Source organism: Pristis pectinata, chromosome 10 (genome assembly GCF_009764475.1).
Source record: "Pristis pectinata isolate sPriPec2 chromosome 10, sPriPec2.1.pri, whole genome shotgun sequence".
NCBI classification, from domain to species: domain Eukaryota; kingdom Metazoa; phylum Chordata; class Chondrichthyes; order Rhinopristiformes; family Pristidae; genus Pristis; species Pristis pectinata.
The window spans coordinates 87,635,238-87,655,699 of record NC_067414.1 but is presented as its reverse complement, the minus strand read 5'-3'; the positions used below and the strand labels follow the sequence as shown (position 1 = coordinate 87,655,699).

Genomic DNA, 20,462 nt, shown 5'->3' with positions numbered 1-20,462 from the left:
GAGGCATTTAGACACTTAAATAGGCAAAGCGTACAAGGATATGGACCCAATGAGAGCAAATGGTGGTGGTGGAGGCAGATACATTGGACAGGTTCAAGAGTTTGTTGGATAGGCACATGGAGGAATGTGAGGTAGAGGGATATGCGGGAGGAAAGGGTTAGGTAGTGTGAGGGTGGTTTGATGGACGGCACAACATGGTGGGCCGAAGGGCCTGTTTTGTGCTGTATGGTTCTATGGTTCTAAATGGGATTAGTGCAGGTGGGCAAGGAGGTCAGCATGGACGTGGTGGGCTGAAGGGCTGTACAACTCTATTACTCTACTTATGTTTTTATTTAAAAGGAATTGTGCCCTCTGAGCATCAAAGTCCTTTGACTGAAACAGAACTGTTCCAGGTGAGTCCATTAGTTTTTTTATTCTGCATTGAGTGTCCATCACAGAAGTAAACTTCACTCTGGAGCACCTCACCCCTCCAAGGAAACATTCCTCTGCAGAGGTCTGAAGCTCAGCTCTGGGCTTAAGCAAACACAAACACTACTGAGCACCCTGTTAGTTAATTGCGGTCAAATCCTCCACAATGGCAATGACTAGGACAGGTCTCCTTGGCAATCAATCTGCAACGCTACAGTACACCATGTAGCTGATAGACAATTGTGCTGTGGAAGTACCCATTAGCACATGCACGGGGGAGGGGGAATCAGAGAGACAGACAGAGACAGACAGGACCAGCCCAGTAAGTCATGGAAGTAATTTTGGCAAAGGAGCAACTGGAATGGACAACTCCTTGCATACGCCTGGAACAGTGGAAGGGGAAAGGGTGGTGACTTTGCAGTGACAAACAGAACTTCTCTACTCAGAGTGAAATGTGACTCCTGATCCCAAGTACTGACAGACATATTTAAATCAAATTTGAACATTAAAAAAACCTGCTCCAACTCTTCACTGCCTCCACTCCCTCAACTCGTTTACCGGTACGTCAATGACTGCATTAGTGCAGCTTCCTGTACTCATATAGAACTTGTCAATTTCATTACTTTTGCTGCCAATTTCCACCCTGCTCGCAATTTCACATGGTCAATCTCGTACTCCTCCCTTTCTTTTCTGGATCTCTCAGGAGGTAGGCTGGCTACCAACCTCCATTCCAAGCCTACCGACTGCCACAGCTAGCTTGAGTACCCTTCATCCCGTCTTGCCTCCTGGAAGGGCTGTATTCCATTTTCCCAGTCCCGCAGTCTCTGTTTGCTCCCTTATGGGACTTTCCATACAAGTGCCTCCGAAATGTCTTATTTCTTTCTGAACCACAACTTCCCCTCTATCATTGTTAACAAAGTCCTTGACCACATCTCATCCATTTCCCACGCCTCTGCTCTCACCTCCTCTCCTGTGGGACAGAACAAGGATAGCGTTCCCTCGGTCATCACCTTCCACCTCTGCATTCAACAGGTCATTCTCTGCAATTTTTGCCACCTTCAAGGAGATTCCACCACCAGACCTACCTCCCTCTCTCCTCCCATTTCAGCATTTTGCAGGGACTAATCTCTCTGTGACACCTTGGTCCACTCTTCCATTCCCAACCACACGCGCCCCCCCCCCCCCCACCTTCCCCTGAAAATGCAAGCAATACAACAGCTGTCCTTTCACCTCTTCCCTTCCCACCATCCAGGGACCCAAACATTCCTTCCAGACGAAGCAGAGATTCACTTGTTCACTTGCATTTCTTCCAGTCTAATGTGTCCGCAATGTGGTCTCCTCTACACTGGAGAAACCAAACGCAATTTGTGTGACTGCTTTGCAGAGCGCCTGTGTTCAGTCTGAGCTTCCTGCTACCTGCCACTTTAATTCCTCATCCCATTCCCACCCTGACCCATCGGTCTGTGGCGGCCTGCACTGTTACACTTCTGTCTGGGCATGTTGCAGCCTTCTGGACTCAATATTGAATTCTACAACTTCAGGTAACTTGATTTCTCAACAATGTACCAGTTGTCTATCTGTGACATTGACTCAGCTTTTGCTTCTTTTCCCCCTTTATTTTTCCTCTGGAAGTGGAGGACATGCCCAGCTCAACCTGCCGGGCACTTCTTCCTGCTCTGCATTTTGCAACTCCTACATTCTTTTGTTCATGTTTTCCTGTCTATGTTCACTCTACCTGCTCCCATTCACTCATTGACCAGAAACCAGAAACATTGACCAGAAACTAGGGTAAAACCAGGTGGTCACCCTGGTTTTACCCTGCCAGATATATCCCCCTCCACCACCGTTATATGCTTCTTTTCTCCTCTTCCCAGTTCCAATGAAGTGTCTTCAACCTGGAACGTTAACTTTGTTTCTTTTCTTACAGCGGGCCTGACCAATTGCACATTTCCATCATTTTCTGTTTAAATCAAATTTTGTGGTCAGATGTTTGGAATCCTTAGTCTGGGAATTCAATCACCTCTTTCTGAACAGTAACAAACTGCCTGCAACACAGGAGTCAAGTTGTTCTTGAATAGGAAAATACATCTATAATGGTATAAGAAAATTACTCTTCCCCAACAAGCTTTCACCGACTGAAACAATACCCAGCCTATGTTCAGGGGAAGCATAGAAGAAGGGTTTCGTCCACAGATACTGTTCTGCCCTCTTGTGGATGGTTTTGACAAATGAACTTGTCTGCAATGTTAATTAAAATAACATCTGATGAGGAGATATCTTTCTCTTTTGGGCTCCTATGTCTCGATGGTTTCAGAGAATCAGACAAGTTGAACAATTCAGGTGAGGCACAGTAGTAACACTTGGTTTGTGCAATAGTACAAAACAGGAACAGCAATTAGTAGCCCACCTTATGGCTCCCAGGGTTTTTATTTCCATTGCCAAAATATGGACATAAAACTCAGGAGATGCAAAACCAGCTAATGTTTTGTTAAGCTCTCACACACAAACTTAATCTACCTTCATATTCTGGGGCAAGTGAATCAAATCACTCTGGGCCATTTTATGTAAACCTAATTTTTTAAACTCATTTAAATTATGATAGAAATACTCCATACATTATTGCAAAGTAAAAAGCCTGATGTTGGAAAAGAGAAATAAACAGTGTCCTAGCCAAATGAGTATGTTTCACATGGGCCTTCTCCAACGTCATCTCTTCTAACTTTCTCAACATGAATTTCTAATCTTTTGTCTCTACTTCTTCCCAGGTGCTCCTTAAGTGTATCGAGGTTTTTCCTCACAACTGCAACCTATAGGAGTGAGCTCCATACTCCAGCTACCCTCCAGCCAATGAGGCTTCTCCTGAATTCCCCGTTCATGATTCGCCTGATTTATGGCCCCTGCTTTGTTCGTCTCCGCAAGAATAAAAACATGGTATTAAAACATCCTTCCTAACCTAAAAGACCAAACTTTTTCTCTTTACTAAACAAAAACCATCTTGTTCAAGCTTTCCTGATGTACGTATATAACCTCTCAGTTATGTTATCATCCAATTATATTGTTAACGCTCCAGGGACCTGAGTTTCATTCAGGTGTGGAGTTTGCACATTCTCTCCAGGAATGCATGAACCTCCTCAAGTTTCTCCTCCCACATCCCAAAGGTGAGTTCCTCCAGGAATGAATGAATCTCCTCAAGTTTCCTCCTCCCTCATCCCAAAGACATGCTGGTGAGTTAATTCGCTACCATAACTCAACCTAGGCAAGTAGCAAAAGAACCTAAAGAACATGTTGATAGGCATGTGAGAGAGAATATGCTGAGTTACAGAGGAGTTAGACGAGGGGAAAATGAATTGCATCTAAATGGATTTGACCAGCGATTACAAAGGATTCTCACTCTTCCTTCTGCATGCCACATATGAACTTCTGAAGGTTTAGGTTTAAGAGGGCTCAATGAATGCAATACAAAATCTCATCATGGGCACAACACCTTCAAGTGGCGGCCTCAAGAAGGCAGCATCCATCACTAAGGACCCTCACCATCCAGGGCATGCCCTCTTCACGTTACTACCATTGGAGAGGAGGTACAGGAGCCTGAAGACCCACACTCAATGTTTCAGGAACAGCTTCTTCCCCTCCACCATCAGACTATTGAACGGCCCATGAACACTATGTCATTACTCCTCTTTTGCACTATTTATTTATTTTTGCAACTTATAGTAAGTTTTATGTCTTGCACTGTACAGCTGCCACAAAACTACAAATTTCACGACATACGTCAGTGATAATAAACCTGATTCTGATTCTCCCTTCGTCCTCAGAAACATCTGAAAAGACTGGACGTTAAAAAGATGGAACTGTCAGAGGCATTGGCAAGGTCTCACACGGCAGTGTCCTGTTCCCAGTCCTACAAGTCAGCCAAGTGTTTTCATGACATTGATAACAATAAACTGTGGTGAATCTACAATCCCACCTACCTGAATAACATGTGCACAGTTTGAACAAATTCAAAAATGCAGCTCAACACTGTGCACATGCACCCAGACCATTTTAACTCACTTGGTATGGAAGAAAAGCAGTAGCCGGATCAGGGGAATGGCCACGTAGGAGGACTCTGGTGGGGGACCAAGGGTTAATTTTGCCCAGATTGCAAGACTTGGAATTTCTTTGTTCTATTAAAAGGAGTACCAGTTACAAACTGGCCAGTTCCATGTGAAAGGTCCACACAGACTCAGACGGGAAAGTCCAAAGGAGATGTGCAGGGCAAGTTGTTTGTTTTTACGCAGAGAGTGTGGGTGCCTGGAATACACTGCCAGGGGTGGTGGTGGAGGTAGATACAATATAGAGGCATTTAAGAAGCTTTTAAACAGGCACATGAATATGCAGACAATGAACGGAAATGGATCACGTGCAGGCAAAAGGGATCAGGTGTCATTATCTTCATTAGTTTGGCACAACATCGTAGGCCGAAGGGCCTGTTCCTGTGCTGTACTGTTCTATGTTCTATATTCAGACTACAGCAGTTCAAGGAGGTAGCTTAGCTCCTACTTCTCAAAGGCAATTAGGAATGGCAATGAATGTTGGCCTGGCCAGCCACTGACACGTTGTACAAGATCATAACAAGAAAATCAAGGCAATGTATTTAAACACTTTAGTGTGGATTGCGAGCCCATGTCTCAGTTCAAACTACCTGATGGACATCTGAGCTGCCAGTTATGATGTGGTGAGTATACAGCACCACTGTAGGAGATGGCCAAGGAGAGAGATAAATCCCTTCACTGGGATGAATGGGATGACTGGGATAAATCTCATTAAGGTGACGGGGGCAAGTTCAAAGGAGATGTACAGGGCAAGTTTTTTTTTTACACAGAGAGTGGTGAGTGCCTGGAATGCGCTGCCTGGGGTGGTGGTGGAGGCAAAATGATAGGGGCGTTTAAGAGGCACATGAATGTGAGGGAAATGGTTGGATATGGACATTGTGTAGGCAAAAGGGATTAGTTTAGTTGGGCGTTTTAATTACTAATGCAATTGGTTTGGCACAACATTGTTGGCCGAAGGGCCTGTTCCTTTGCTGTACTGTTCTGTGTTCTATGAGACGGGTGTGGGGAGATGACACTGCACAGGTAGGGGAAGGGGGCACCACATCAGTAAGGGGGTTGGGGGGAGGAAGGATATGACACACGGCCAGTAAGCGGGGCTGTGGGGAGGGGGTAAGGACACAGCTTGCCACCAGTATGTTGCAGGGGTAGCAGGAATGGGCATGGCACAAGAAGCGGTGGGGGAGATCACGGTAAACCGCCGGTAAGTTGGGAGGGTCACAGCACACCACCGGTGTGTGAGCGGTTGGGGGGGGTGGGGGCGGAAGACGGCACACCATGGTGTGCATAGGGGAGGGGCAGACAGCACACTACGGTGTGCAGGTGGGAGACACGGGACCAGTGTGCGGGTGAGGGACATGGTGCGACTGGGTACGTCATTGGTAAGGGGAAGGGTGGACATGGCACACCACCATTATTGGTGGTGGGTGGGGGGAGGTGTGGGGAAGAGCAAATGGGCAGAGGGGCTGAGCACACCATTGGCGTGGTCTCCTCAGTTCAATGTTCAACGCTTTATAGTTCTTCTCTTTTGGTGTGCTTGGTAGGAAATGCACTTACCTTCATGGCTCCCAGTGCCTGAAATATTAAGGCAATCCTTGTCGGTGTCAGGGCAGCTAACATCACATTAAACCGAGCACTTCTATCTTTAATGGGTGACTGATAAACACCATCCTGTGATACTGAACCAAATCTGCAGGAAGAAGTCAGAAAACATATCTTCAGTACTTGGACAAAGGTTCCCCAACATCTCCTCTTCCAATGACACTGAACATTAATGTAACATTGCTGAGGGATATAAACTCTCTGTTATGTTATTATCCTTGCAAATGAACTAGTTTAACACTAAATGGGCAGCACAATGTCACAGCTTCTTCCCACATCTCTGCACCAGACCTTCCCTACTCAACTTACATCCTTTGTGCTTGCCACATCAGAAACTGAAAGGAAATTTCATTAGGATATTCCTATAGGACAAAGCCATACTTATGTTCAAAAACTTTCTGCAACCAATTCTATGTACAGGTCCTCCCCCGGCTACAAATGCCAAATTTACATACAGCCCGTACATAAAATGAGCATTTGGGAGACTGGCGGGATGGATTTGCCGGCCACTGCAGGGTTGCGGGTATCTTCTGCTAGGTTGGAACTCGGTTCGCAGCAATATCTGAATGGACGAGTTAAACGCCCTGGTTTAACTACATGTTGCCCTTGCTTGGGCTATGTTTTCATTTAAATATAGTGCCAAGCAGCTGCACTTCCAACTCGTGAACTGTTCAGGTTACAAACGTTTCTCAGGAACAAAACCCTGTCGTAACCTGGGGAGGACCTGTTTATCTTTTGTAAAAAAAAGCAATTACTTTTCTATATTTATAAAGGACTATGAAGGAGAGGGTCCAAGAGAGATGTACGACACTTTCCCGAGACTGATGATGATACTCCACTGTACCCTAGCGAGACCTAACAAAATAACAAATACTGTTGCCATTTCAAAAATCAACTCTGGAAAATGTACGGTGTTCAATCAATCCCCAGGAAACCAGTTAAGTACATTAACTATGTTATTAAGCCTCTTAATCTTCCGAGCCCATCCATCCCCAAGATTATGCCAAAACTTGTTTAGAATCCCCCAAAGGTCTTCAGTACTTGGAAAATTACCAAGTCTCTCTCTTACATGGAAAGGTAGACCAAACTCCATTTATATGGTGGAGACACAAGAGACTACAGATGCTGGAATCTGAAGCAACACATGAGATGTTGGAGGAACTCAGCGGGTCAGGCAGCATCTATGGAAGGTAGTCCAGCTGAAGGGTCTTGACCCAAAACGTTAACTGTCCATTTCCCTGCTGTAGATGCTGCCTGACCCGCTGAGTTCCTCCAACATCTCATGTGTTGCTTGTTTATACAGTGCTTTCACCATACTTAGTGCTGTTGACTGGGGAATAAAGAATTTATAGAAAATTGCAGAGGACATCAGTGTGTCCTTAGAACTTAAAAGATCCAAAATATCAGGTGCTGTCTGTGTGGAGTTTGCATGTCTTTCCTGGAATTGCAAGAGTTTCCTCCGGGTGCTCTGGTTTCCTCCCACATCCCAAATAAGTATGGGCTGCTGGGGTTTATTGGCCACTATATATTTCCACAAGCGTGTGAGTGGTAGAATCTGGGGACAGTTGATGGGAATGTTGGGAGAATAAAATGGGATTAGTGCAAGAATAGTGTAAGTGGGTGTTTGATGGTTATAGAGTCAAAGAGTCATACAGCACGGAAACAGGCCCTTCAGCCCAACTGGTCCATGCCAACCAAGATTCCCATCTAAGCTAGTCCCATTTGCCTATATTTGGCCCATAACCTTCTAAACCTTGTCTATTTATGTACCTGTCCAGGTACCTTTTCAATGTTGTTAATGTACCTGCCTCAACCATTTCCTCTAGGAGCTCATTCCATATACTGACCACCCTCTAGGTGAAAACGCTGCCCCTCAGGTTTCTATTAAATCTATCCCCTCTCACTTTAAACCTATGCCCCTTAGTTCTTGATTCCACAACACTGGGAAAAAGACTGTGTGCATTGGCCCTATCTGTGTCTCTCATGACTTTATACACTGCTTTAAGATCACCACTCATTCTCCTACACTCTGATGAAAAAAAGTCTCAACTTGCTCATAACTCTCCATAACTCAATCCCCAGAGTCCTGCAACATCCTCATAAATCTCCTCTGCATCCTTTCCAGCTTAATGACACCTTTCCTATAGCAGGGTTGGTGTGGACTCAGTGGGCTGGAGGACCGTGCTGTACGCCTCTGTGACTCTTTTACTCTATCTTTTCGAGAGCAAATAAGATCCTGACAACGTATCATGAAAGTGGCACCTCCAAAACTCCCTCGGCACTACAAGAAAGCACAGTTTAGATTGAGACTTGAACTCTCAAACATCTGACTCAGAAACACAGGTGCTGCCACTAAGTCACAGAGTAAATAATACCAGCTGCTCTCTCATTCCCTCAGCAGTGTGTCTGGTTGGCCAATCCTGTATACATTAATGTAACATTTCACTGCACTAATTACACATTTTCATGGTCTATTTTACTCATCTATTCTTATTTACAAGCACTCTCACCAGCACAACCAAATGCCCACATTCAGACATTTGAATAGCACGGAAAAGTATTACTCAGAGTCATACAGAACAGAAACGGGCCCTTTGGCCCAACTGGTCCATGCTGACCAAGATGCTCAACCAAGTTGGTTCCATTTTCCTGTGTTTGGTACATAACCTTCTGCACCTTTCCAATCCATGTACCTGTCTAAATGTCTTTTAAAAGTTGTTACTGAGTGAAAATGAATTTCTTATTTTTAACCTTTTTTGGTTATAGAAAGCAACCAGTTACTGAGCTAGATGTTTACAGTTGGAAGATAGGTCAAACATTAACTATCTTCACCCATAAATTTCAAAAGCCATGGTTAGATAATGTGCGATTTCAAGACAGCCAACTGACTCCAGACACTCTTCTTAAAATACAGTTCAGTGCATGTAAAGTGCTTTGGAAGATCGGCGGTTTGAACAAATCCAATGTATATACCTGAGATTATGAATAGGAAAGGTTCAGAGGGATATGGGCCAAACGCAGGAAAATGGGATCAGTATCGATAGCCATCTTGGTCAGCATGGATGAGTTGGGCCGAATGACCTGTTTCCATACTATATAACTCTATGAACCTATATAGAAAATGATCTCTCCAAATTGATAATTTTTCACACACAAACATAGGAAGGGGTGGAGAATGGGGGTGATTGCAGAGTTCCTTCAGGGGACAAAGAACTCCAGGGGGCAAAGGATCTTGGGGTCCAAGTCCATAGCTCCCTGAGAGTGGCTGCACAGGTTAAATTAAACTTTTAAATTAAATTTTTAATTTTTTTTTAAATTAAATTTTTTTTTTATTTACAGCATGGTAACAGGCCCTTCCGGCCCAACGAGTCAGCGCCGTCCATTTTAAGCCCATATTAACCTACCCGTACGTCTTTGGAATGTGGGAGGAAACCGGAGCACCCGGAGGAAACCCACACAGACACGGGAGAACGTACAAACTCCTTACAGACAGCAATGGGAATCGAACCCTGATCGCTGGCGCTGTAATAGCATTGCGTTAACCGCTACGCTACCGTTGATAGGGTGGTAAAGAAGGTGTATGGCATACTTGCCTTTATTAGTCTTGGCACTGAGTTCAAGAGTCAGGAAGTTACATTGCAGCTTTATAAAACTCTGGTTAGGCTGCATCTGGAGTATTGCATTCAATTCTGGTCACCCCATTATAGGAAGGATGTGGTGGCTTTGGAGAGAGTGCAGAAGAGGTTTACCAGGATGCTGCCTGTATTAGAAGGCATGTGCTATAAAGAGAGGTTGGACAAACTTGGGTTGTTTTCTCTGGAGCAGCGGAGGCTAGGGGGAGACCTGATAGAGGTTTATAAGATTATGAGAAGCATAGGTAGAGTAGACAGCCAGTATCTTTTTCCCAGGATCAAAATGTCTAATACTGGAGGGCATGCATTTAAGGTGAGAGGAGACAAGTTCAAAGGAGATGTACGGGTTAAGTTTTTTTTACACACAGAGAGTGGTGGGTGCCTGGAATGCACTGCCAGGGTTGGTAGGGGCGGCAAATACGATAGAGGCGCTTAAGAGGCTCTTAGATAGACACACTAATGTGCAGAGAATGGAGGGATATGGACACTGCGCAGGCAGAAGAAATTAGTCTAGTTAGGCATTTAATTACTAGTTTAGTTAGTTCGGCATAACATCGTGGGCCGAAGGGCCTGTTCCTGTGCTGTTCTATTCTATATTCTATTTTCAATGACCCTGCACATTGTTCTGAAGGGAAGGCATAGATGTGAGTGAGGACTTCCTAGATGAAGAGAAGCCTGAATAGACGTTGCTCCTGCAGGAGATGCCAATTAGAAAACGCTCTCTAAGTCTGAACGAAGAAGGTTCCTTGTACCATTTCTTTGGTCAGACACCTTTCTCTTGTTTTGTATTCAGTTCTGATCTGAAGAACCAATTCTGGCCACTGATTTTTGAAGCAAACCCCAAACTCATTGAAACTGACAGGTGCTTTGGTGACTGGGACCCCTGTTTGTGTCAGTCCCCTTTAGTTCTGTTTCGCTAGCTGTGGTTTGTCTGTGACCTTTGAAAACCACAAGCACAGCCTCACACACATGCATGCCCTTCTCTGAAAGGCACGGCAACCCTCAATCTCAGAAACCTTCAGATACGCTGCTGACAACAGTTTGCTGCTCACTGTCACATTACAGGAGTGCAGAAGAGCTCAACTGACAAAGTGGGCAGTCTTCCATTTTTGATAAAGGCATCGTTTACATACATCCCTGAATGGAGCATCAGGAGCAGTGCAGGAAACCTCCACAGCAACGTTTTGCCTCCAGTGCCGTATTCCCAAGGAGGCAACCTCTCACACATACCAGCCTTCAGATGCCTGTGTGGGTTTTCCTGACCCCTGGGATCTCCAGCTATCTGGGTTCAATCCTGACCTCCGGTGCTGCCTGTGTGGAGGTTGCAAGTTCTCCTTATGACCACATAGGTTTTCCTGAGGTGCTCCAGTTTCCTCCCACATCTCAAAGACAGGTTAATTGGCTACTTGTAAATTACCCCTCATGTAGGTTGGAGTTGAACATACAAGAGAGAACAAGTTATAGAGGGAATGAAGCATCTCTGAGAACTAGCAGAGACTCATTGGGCCAAATGGCCTCCTTCTACATCTTAAGAAAATATGAATAAATATAAATGTGCCAACTCCTTCCCATTACAGTAGCATGTGCTCACTCCCTCTCAATATTCCCCCTGTAATACTGCTCCTTCTTTGGACAACAACCTTTTAAGTTCTACTTCCTAACTTTGGAGCTGTAAGGAAACTCTCATAATGCCAGGAATTCACCCATTGCTGCTGAAACCAGAGGAGTATTACTGAGGGCACTGAGTATATGGAACGAGCTGCCAGAGGAGGTGGTAGAGACAGGTACAATTACGACATTTAAAATATATTTGGACAGGCACATGGGTAGGAAAGGTTTAGAAGGATATGGGCCAAGTGCATACGTACTTGCATGTACCACCAGGCTCAAGGGCAGCTTCTATCCCGCTGTTATAAGACTACTGAATGGTCTCTCAGTACGATACGATGACCTCACAATCTACCTCGTTATGGCCTTGCACCTTATTGTCTGCCTGCACTGCACTTTCTCTGCATTCATTCTGCATTGTGATTGCTTTTCCCTTGTACTACCTCAATGCACTGTTTTAATGAAATGATCTGTATGGATGGCATGCAAAACAAAGTTTTTCACTGTACCTCAGCATGTGACAATAATAAACCAATGCAACTCAATTCAAATGCAGCCAAATGAGACTAGCTTAGATAGGCATCTTGGTCAGCATGGTTGAATTGGGCCGAAGGGCCTGTTTCCATGCAGTATAACTCTGCCTTTATGAGGGAATCTGACAGAGCATTTATTTTTAAACACTTTTCAAAATGGCATTGGTGAGACTACTACACTGTTTTAATGCCAGAATACGAGTGCACATGAACTTCTAGGCCTGAAGCACCTTCCTCCCCACCCCAACATACTTAAGTTAGCCATCTTATGTTTCTGCTTTGAGAAGCCTATTTGTGTGAAAGGGTTTTGTTTTCTTATTGATCAACACTGTTACCAGATAATATTCACTCAGAGAGGAATATAAAGGAAATACAAACCTGTCCAGGAGATTTTCTTTTGGAATTCGAACATTATTAAACACAAGAATTCCATTATCGACTCCATTCAGACCTAGCATGAGGAGAAGGGAAAAGATTGAAAAATAAAAGTATTATTGCAACTTAACAATCCTAACAATTGATCAATTGCAAAATGGGTTGTGAGCTTAGCAGGTAGATTAAATCCAGGGTTAAAGTAACAGCAACTATGAAGGAAAACAAGAGACTGCAAATGCTGGAACATGGAGCAACAAGATATTAAGATTTCTTTATTGGTCACATGTATAATCGAAACACACAGTGAGATGCATCTTTTGCGTCAAGTGTTCTGGGGGCATCCCGCAGGTGTCGCCACACTTCCGGCGCCAACATAGCATGCCCACAACTTCCTAACCCGTACATCTTTGGAATGTGGCAGGAAACCAGAGCCCCTGGACGAACCCACACAGACACGGGGAGAGCGTACAAACTCCTTACAGACAGCGGCCGGAATTGAACCTGGGTCCGTGGCACTGTAAAAGAAGTCGGCAGGTCAGGTAGCATCTGTGGAGGGAAATGGACAGCGGATATTTTGGGTCGAGACCCTTCATCCGAAGCATTAACTGTCTATTTACTTCCACAGATGCTGTTTAACCTGCTAAGTTACTCCAGCATCTTGTTTCTTGCACTATGAAGGAGTATATGGTTATTCGAGGCATTCAGTGCTCTCTGCCCAATCTTAGATGGTCAGTGTATGTCACAGAGTCAGACAGCACAGAAAGAGGCCTTTCGGCCCACCACATCCATGCTGACCATCAAGTACCCATTCCATTTACCAACCAGCACTTGGCAATTCAAGTGCTCACCCAGATACTTTTAAAAATGTTGAGTGCACCTGGCCTCCACCTTCTCAGGCAGTATGTCCTCATGTGCTGAATTAACTCAATGTTTTACCTTTATGCCTGCGATACAGATGAAGTGCCCTCTTTGCTCTCCACTCTCAGCAGACCTGTGGCTGCAGAAGCCCAAGGACTTCATTTCAAGGGAATGATCTCCAGTATTCCACTTAAGCTGATCTTAATAGAGGGAAGGGAGACGTACAACAAATATCTCGGATTTTGTTTGAAACATCGAGTCCATGAAATTAGTTTCTTTTGCATTGGGGTGTGAGGCTGGTCCATGAGCAAGGTTCTGCTCGTGATCATTGCCACTGGCAAGTAGTTCCAATGCAAGTCACTGAAGTAACACTGCATTCAAATGGGAGAGAAGACTTGACTTGGTTCAGATCAGTCATGCTTCCTAATAGGGGCAAGGAAATGCTAACAAAGATGACAGACAATTTGGCACCACTCCTTCATCCTCCTTTTACTGAAGGGGCCAGATGGAGAGAAAGAAACCACATTATTGTTTTACTTGTTTTCCCATAGGTGAGCCTGGGATTTATTGCCTTTCATGGGTGCGCTTATCCCTGGTTGCCCCGAGAAGGTAGCGGTGAACCACGACCAAAATGTAGTAGTTATGATACAACTAGATGGCTTGTTTGGCCACTTTGAAGGGCAGCTATGTTCAACCACTATGCTGTGGATGTGGCATCATACAAAGGCCAGACTGGGTAAGGGCAGAAGATTCCCCTCCCTGAAGGGCATCAGCAATCAAGATGGGTTTGTAAGCTAATCCGGTGGTTACATGGTCGCCATGACTGAAAAATCAATATATAAAAAAAATGGCAGATGCTGAAAATCTGAAGTAAAAGCAGAAAATGCTGCAAACACTCAGCAAGTCAGGCAGCTTCTGTGCTAAAGAGAACGTAATGTGCTAAACATAACGGTGCATAATTCAGAAGGTGCAGGATCAGTTCACCTCAAAGAAGCAGCAGCATTCTAAAGGGAGGATGAGGCAACCGTGGCTGACAAGGGAAGTCAAAGACAGCATAAAAACAAAAGAGAGGGTGTACAATATAGCAAAGATTACAGGGAAGCTAGAGAATTCAGAAGCTTTTAAAAACCAACAGAAGACAACTAAAAAAGCAATAAGGGGAGAAAAGAAGAAATATGAAGGTAAGCTAGCTAATAATATAAAAGAGAATACCAAAGGTTTTTTCAGATATATAATTGGTATTGGTATCGGTTTATTATTGTCACTTGTACCGAGGTACAGTGAAAAACTTGTCTTACAAACCGATCTTACAGGTCAATTCATTACACAGTGCAGTTACATCAAGTTAGTAGAGTGCATTGATGTAGTACAGGTAAAAAAAAAGTACAAAGTAAAGTGTCACAGCTACAGAGAAAGTTCAGTGCAATAAGGTGCAAGGTCACAACAAGGTAGATCATGAGGTCATAGTCCATCTCACTATATAAGGGAACTGTTCAATAGTCTTATCACAGTGGGGTAGAAGCTGTCCTTAAGTCTGGTGGTACGTGCCCTCAGGCACCTGTATCTTCTACCCGATGGAAGAGGAGAGAAGAGAGAATGTCCCGGGTGGGTGGGATCTTTGATTATGCTAGCTGCTTCACCAAGACAACGAGAGGTAAAGACCGAGTCCAAGGAGGGGAGACTGGTGTCCGTGATGTGCTGGGCTGTGTCCACAACTCTCTGCAGCTTCTTGCGGTCTTGGGCAGAGCAGTTGCCATACCAAGCCATGATACATCCAGATAGGATGCTTTCTATGGTGCATCAGTAAAAGTTGGTGAGAGTCAAAAGGGACAAACCAAATTTCTTTAGCCTCCTGAGGAAGTAGAAGCGCTGGTGAGCTTTCTGGGCCATGGCATCCACGTGGTTTGTCCAGGACAGGTTGTTGGTGATGCTCACTCCCAGGAACTTGAAGCTGTCAACCCTCTCGACCTCAGCACCATTGATGTAGACAGGTGTATGTACACCGCCCCCTTTCCTGAAGTCAATGACCAGCTCTTCAGTTTTGTTGACATTGAGGGAAAGGTTGTTGTCATGACACCATTCCACTAAGCTCTCTATCTCCTTCCTGTACTCCGATTCATCACTGTTTGAGATACGGCCTACAACAGTAGTATCATCTGCAGACTTGTAGATGGAGTTAGAGCAGAATCTGGCCACACAGTCATGAGTGTATAGGGAGTAGAGTAGAGGGCTGAGGACGCAGCCTTGAGGTGCACCAGTGTTGAGAATAATCGTGCCGGAGGAATTGCTGCCTATCCTCACTGATTGCGGTCTGTTAGAAAGTCAAGGATCCAGTTACAGAGGGAGGTGTTGAGTCCTAGGTCTCGGAGTTTGGTGACCAGCTTGCTTGGTATTATTGTATTGAAGGCAGAGCTGTAGTCAATAAACAATAGTCTAACGTAAGTGTCCTTACTGTCCAGATGCTCCAGAGCTAAGTGAAGGGCCAGGGAGATGGCATTAACTGTAGACCTGTTTCGGCGATAGGCGAATTGCAATGGGTCCAGGTTGTCTGGTAGGCTGGAGTTGATGCGTGCCATGACCAACCTCCCAAAGCACTTCATGATGGTGGATGTCAGAGCCACTGGTCAGTAGTCATTGAGACGTTACCTTGCTTTTCTTTGGTACCGGCACGATAGTGGTCTTCTTAAAACAGGAGGGAACCTGAGATTCAAGCAGGGAGAGGTTCAATATGTCCGCAAATACTTCTGCCAGCTGATCAGCACAAGATCTGGGCCAGGTGCTTTCCTCGTGTTCACTCTTCAGAAGACTGATCTTATGTCCTCCACTGTGATCACAGGTTCAGCTGCGTTGGTGGCTGTCAGAGTGGATGGTGACAATCCACTTCCTTTTTGTTCAAAACGTGCATAGAATGCGTTAAGTTCATCAGGAAGGGATGCGCTGTTGTTAGCTATGTAGCCCACCTTCGTCTTGTAGCCTGTTATGGCATGTAAGTCCTGCTATAACTGGCGGCTGGTCAGGGACTCTATTTTGAGTCGGTATTGCTTCTTGGCATCCCTTATAGCTTTACGAAGGTCATACCTCGTTTTCTTGTACATATCAGGATTACCAGATTTGTGTGCAGCGGTCCTCTCCTTCAGTAGGGAGTGGATCTCCCAGTTCATCCATGGCTTCCTGTTTGGGAACATCTGTATTGTCCTCTTTGGTACACAGTCCTCCACACACTTGCTGATAAAGTCTGTGATGGTGGTGGCATACTCATCAAGGCTGGCAGCTGAGTCTTTGAACATGGACCAGTCCACTGTCGCAAAGCAGTCACGTAGAAGCTCATCTGCTTCCTCAGACCAGCATTGCACGACTCTCCGTACCGGATCCTCCCGTTTCAGCTTCTGTTTGTATGCAGGGAGAAGGAGCGCAGACTGGTGGTCTGAGGTAAGAGTAGAGATCAGACTGCCGGAAAATGACGCTGGAGAGATAGTAATGGGGAACAAAGAAATGGCGAACGAACTGAATAAGTATTTTGCGTCAGTCTTCACTGTGGAAGACACCAGCAACATGCCAGAAATTTGAGAGAGTCAGGGAGCAGAACTGAGTGTAGTCGCTATTACTGAGGAGAAGATGCTTGGGAAACTGAAAGGCCTGAAGGTAGACCGGACAGACTACACCCAGGGTTCTGAAAGAGGTAGCTGAGGAGATTGTGGAGTTATTAGTAGTGATCTTTCAAGAATCACTAGAGTCAGGAATGGTTCCAGAGGAATGGACAATTGCAAATGTCACTCCACTCTTTAAGAAGGCTCCAAAGACAGGAAATTATAGGCCAGTTAACCTGACTTAAGTGGTTGGTAAGAAGTTAGAGTCCATTATTAAGGATCAAGTTTCGGGGTACTTGGAAGCACATGATAAAATAGGCCAAAGTCAGGATGGTTTCCTTAAGGGGAGATTTTGCCTGACAAATCTGTTGGAATTCTTTGAGGAAGTAACAGGCAGGATAGACAAAGGAGAGTCAGTGGATGCTGTTTTCATGGATTTTCGGAAGGCCTTTGACAGGGTGCTACATGTGAGGCTGCTAAACAAGATAAGAGCCCATGGTATTACAGGAAAGGTACGAGCATCGATAGAAGATGGGCTGACTGGCAAAAGGCAAAGAGTGGAAATAAAGTGGGCCTTTTCTGGTTGGCTGCCGATCTTCAGGGGTCGGTGTTGGGTCTGCTACTTTTTACATTATATGTTAACAATCTGGATGATGGAATTGAGGGCTTTGTGGCCAGGTTTGTGGATGATAGTGTTGAGGAAGCAGGGAGTCTGCAGAAGGACTTGGACAGGTTGGGAGAATGGGCAAAGAAGTGGCAGATGGAATACAGCGTAGGGAAGTGTACGGTCATGCACATTGGTAGAAGCAATAAAGGCATAGACTGTTTTCTAAACGGGGAGCGAATTCAGAAATCAGAGGTGCAAAGGGACTTGGGAGTCCTAGTGCAGGATTCCCTAAAGGTTAACTTGCAGGTTGAGACGGTAGTAAGGAAGGCAAATGCAATGTTAGCATTCATTTTGAGAGGACTAGAATATAAAAGCAAGGATGTAATGCTGAGGCTTATAAGCATTGGTCAGACTACATTTGAGTATTTTGAGCAGCTTTATGCTCCATATCTATGGAAGGACGTGCTGTCATTGGAGAGGGTCCAGAGGAGGTTTACGAGAATGGTCCCGGGGATGAAAGGGTTAACGTATGAGGAGCATTTGATGCTCTGGGCCTGTACTCACTGGAGATTAGGAGGAGGAGGGGGGAATCTCATTGAAACCTACTGAATATCAAAAGGCCTGGAGAGAGCGGACGTGGAGAGGACGTTTCCAGTAGTGGGTGAGTCTAGGACCAGAGGGCACAACCTCAGAATAGGATGTCCCTTTAGACAGAGACGAGGAGGAATTTCCTTTAGCCAGAGGGTGGTGAATCTGTGGAAGTCATTGCCACAGACGGCTGTGGAGTCCAAGTCATTGGGTATATTTAAAGCGGAGGTTGATAGGTTCTTGATTAGTGAGGGTGTCAAAAGAAAGCAGGAGAATGGGGTTGAGAGGGAAAAAATGATCAAATGGCAGAGCAGACTCGAAGGGACGAATGGCCTAATTCTGCTCCTATGTCTTGTGGTCTTATGGTCTTAAATAAACAGGTAATTTTAAGCTACAGAGAAGGTGGTAGAAGCCATGGTCCTGCATTGATAGTTTTTCCCTTTTTCAGTCTGGTTAAGAAATGATGAAAGTCCTATACGTTCCACCCACAACCTTTTCTGTAACTTAAAATTACGTTTTTTTTCTAATCTCTCTTTCCCAGTTCTGTTGAAGGATCTTTGACCCGAAAGGACAGTTTACTGGCAAATTTTCCAAAGCTGTGAGCTGATAATGGGAAACTGTGCAGACAAAGAGACTGCAGATACTGGAATCTAGAACAAAAAACAGAACACTGGAAGAACTCAGCAGGTCAAGCAGCATCTGTGGAGGCAAAAGTTATAAGCTGGTGTTTCAGGCGAAGATCCTGCATCAGGACTGAGTATCTGGAACTTGAATGAACATATTGACTGATCACTCATCTCATTAACCAGATTGAAGGGAAAAAGTGTCAGTGCAAGGACTGAAAATAAAATGGAGATTAAAATTGGAGAATTTCAGTCAAATCAGGTACAGTATGAGAAGGAGTACCAAACAATCTGCTGGAGGAACTCAGCAGGTTGAGCAGCACTTGTGGTAGGAAAGAAATTGTCGACATTTTGGGTCAAAACCCTGCATCAACACCAGCCCTGATGCAGGGTTTTGACGTGAAATGTCCACAATTCCTTTCCTCCCACAGACGCTGCTCAACCCACTGAGTTCCTCCAGCAGATTGTTTGTTGGTCCGGATTCTAGCATCTACAGTCTCTTATGTCTCCATGAGAAAGAATATGACTGGATTACGACAGATTAAAGAAACAAAGCAAAATCCTTTTTAAATTTTCTCATAAAAAGTCACTGACCTAAAACACTGGTTCTGTTTCTCTCTGCATAGGTGCTGCCTGACCTGCCAAGTATTTGTGGTATTTTTAATATACTGTACAGTGAGTGCTGTTAGTTGATAACAGAAAATTATTTGTCATAGCCAAGACCTGCTGCAAAAACAAAACTTTAACCAACTCACCTTCCTTGTGCATCATATCAATTACAGTGACTCCTGGATGCACATTGCCTGCATGATCTCGAATAGGCACAATAAAACAGTGAGGACCTAGTAAACAAAAATATATGACAATAAGACATCTCGAAAAGCAGAACCCCATCTAGTTTTACAGAATATTAAGTTAAGGAAGACAGGGGAAAAATAGTCAAAATGCCAATATTACTCCTTAACTAATTACGATTGTTTATCTTGAGAAATGTATTTTACAGCCCCAAGTTTTACAAGGCAATTTTCCTTGTCACCCAAACTCCTGCAGGCATACAGCAAATGTATTTATTGACCAACAGAGGGCACCGCAAGCAAACTGGAAGCAAGTATTTGTCCTCATTTTGCTGGAAAGACTGAGAAATATGTGAACAATACATATGTATTTAAAAATATCATACTTATTTTTCTATATAATGCTTTTCTACATTAATACTGATTACTGTAACTGTACACAAGATGCTAAATGAAATAGAAATGGCATTTGCAAAGCAATCTATTAAGTCTAATCACAGCTGCAAAACAAGCAAATGTAGACAGCTGGATGGAAGGTGCAAGTGACAAGAAGCACTTCTGAAAGAGGGATTGAAGCCTGGAATAGTTTCTGGGTCAGGTCACACAAAGCAGGTGTTCGAGAGCAGAGGAAGACGAGGGGTGTCGTGATAGAGGTATACAAAAATTATGAGGGATAGATAGTAAGAATCTTTTTTTCCCCATGGTGAGGTGTCCAAGACAAGAGAGCATGGGCTTAAGGTGAGAGCTAGGAGGTTTACATGGGATGGGAGGGGGAAATCTTTTAGGCAGAGAGTGGCTGGGATCTGGAATGTGTTGCCCGAGAAGGTGGTGGAGGCAGGTAAGTCAAGTCAAGTTTATTGTCATGTGCACAAGCACCAGAAAGGTACAGGTACAATGAAAAAATTGCTTGCACAGCATCACAGATACATAGGTTCAGACAAAGAACAGAATATAAATTATACAAGACAGTGAAGAGAAAAAAAACTGTGCAAAGCAAGACATTAGTGCAAAAAAAAAACCACGATCAGGACGTTTCAGAAGAACCTAGACAAGGACTTAAATCACCAAGACATAGACATCTTTGGACCTAATGTGGGTACAGTGATCAGCATGGATGTGGTAGGCCGAAGGGTCTGTTTCTATGCTGAATATCTGT

General features: G+C 44.5%; 1 protein-coding gene across 1 annotated transcript in view; it reads right to left on the bottom strand.

Annotated features, from left to right (window-relative positions):
• The window catches only part of acoxl (acyl-CoA oxidase-like), a 331,885-nt gene that overhangs the window by 284,702 nt on the left and 26,721 nt on the right, over positions 1 to 20,462 (bottom strand). The window contains 3 exon segments of the mRNA XM_052024328.1: positions 6,057 to 6,189; positions 12,253 to 12,325; positions 19,268 to 19,354. Coding sequence (XP_051880288.1) covers positions 6,057 to 6,189; positions 12,253 to 12,325; positions 19,268 to 19,354 — 293 coding nt within the window.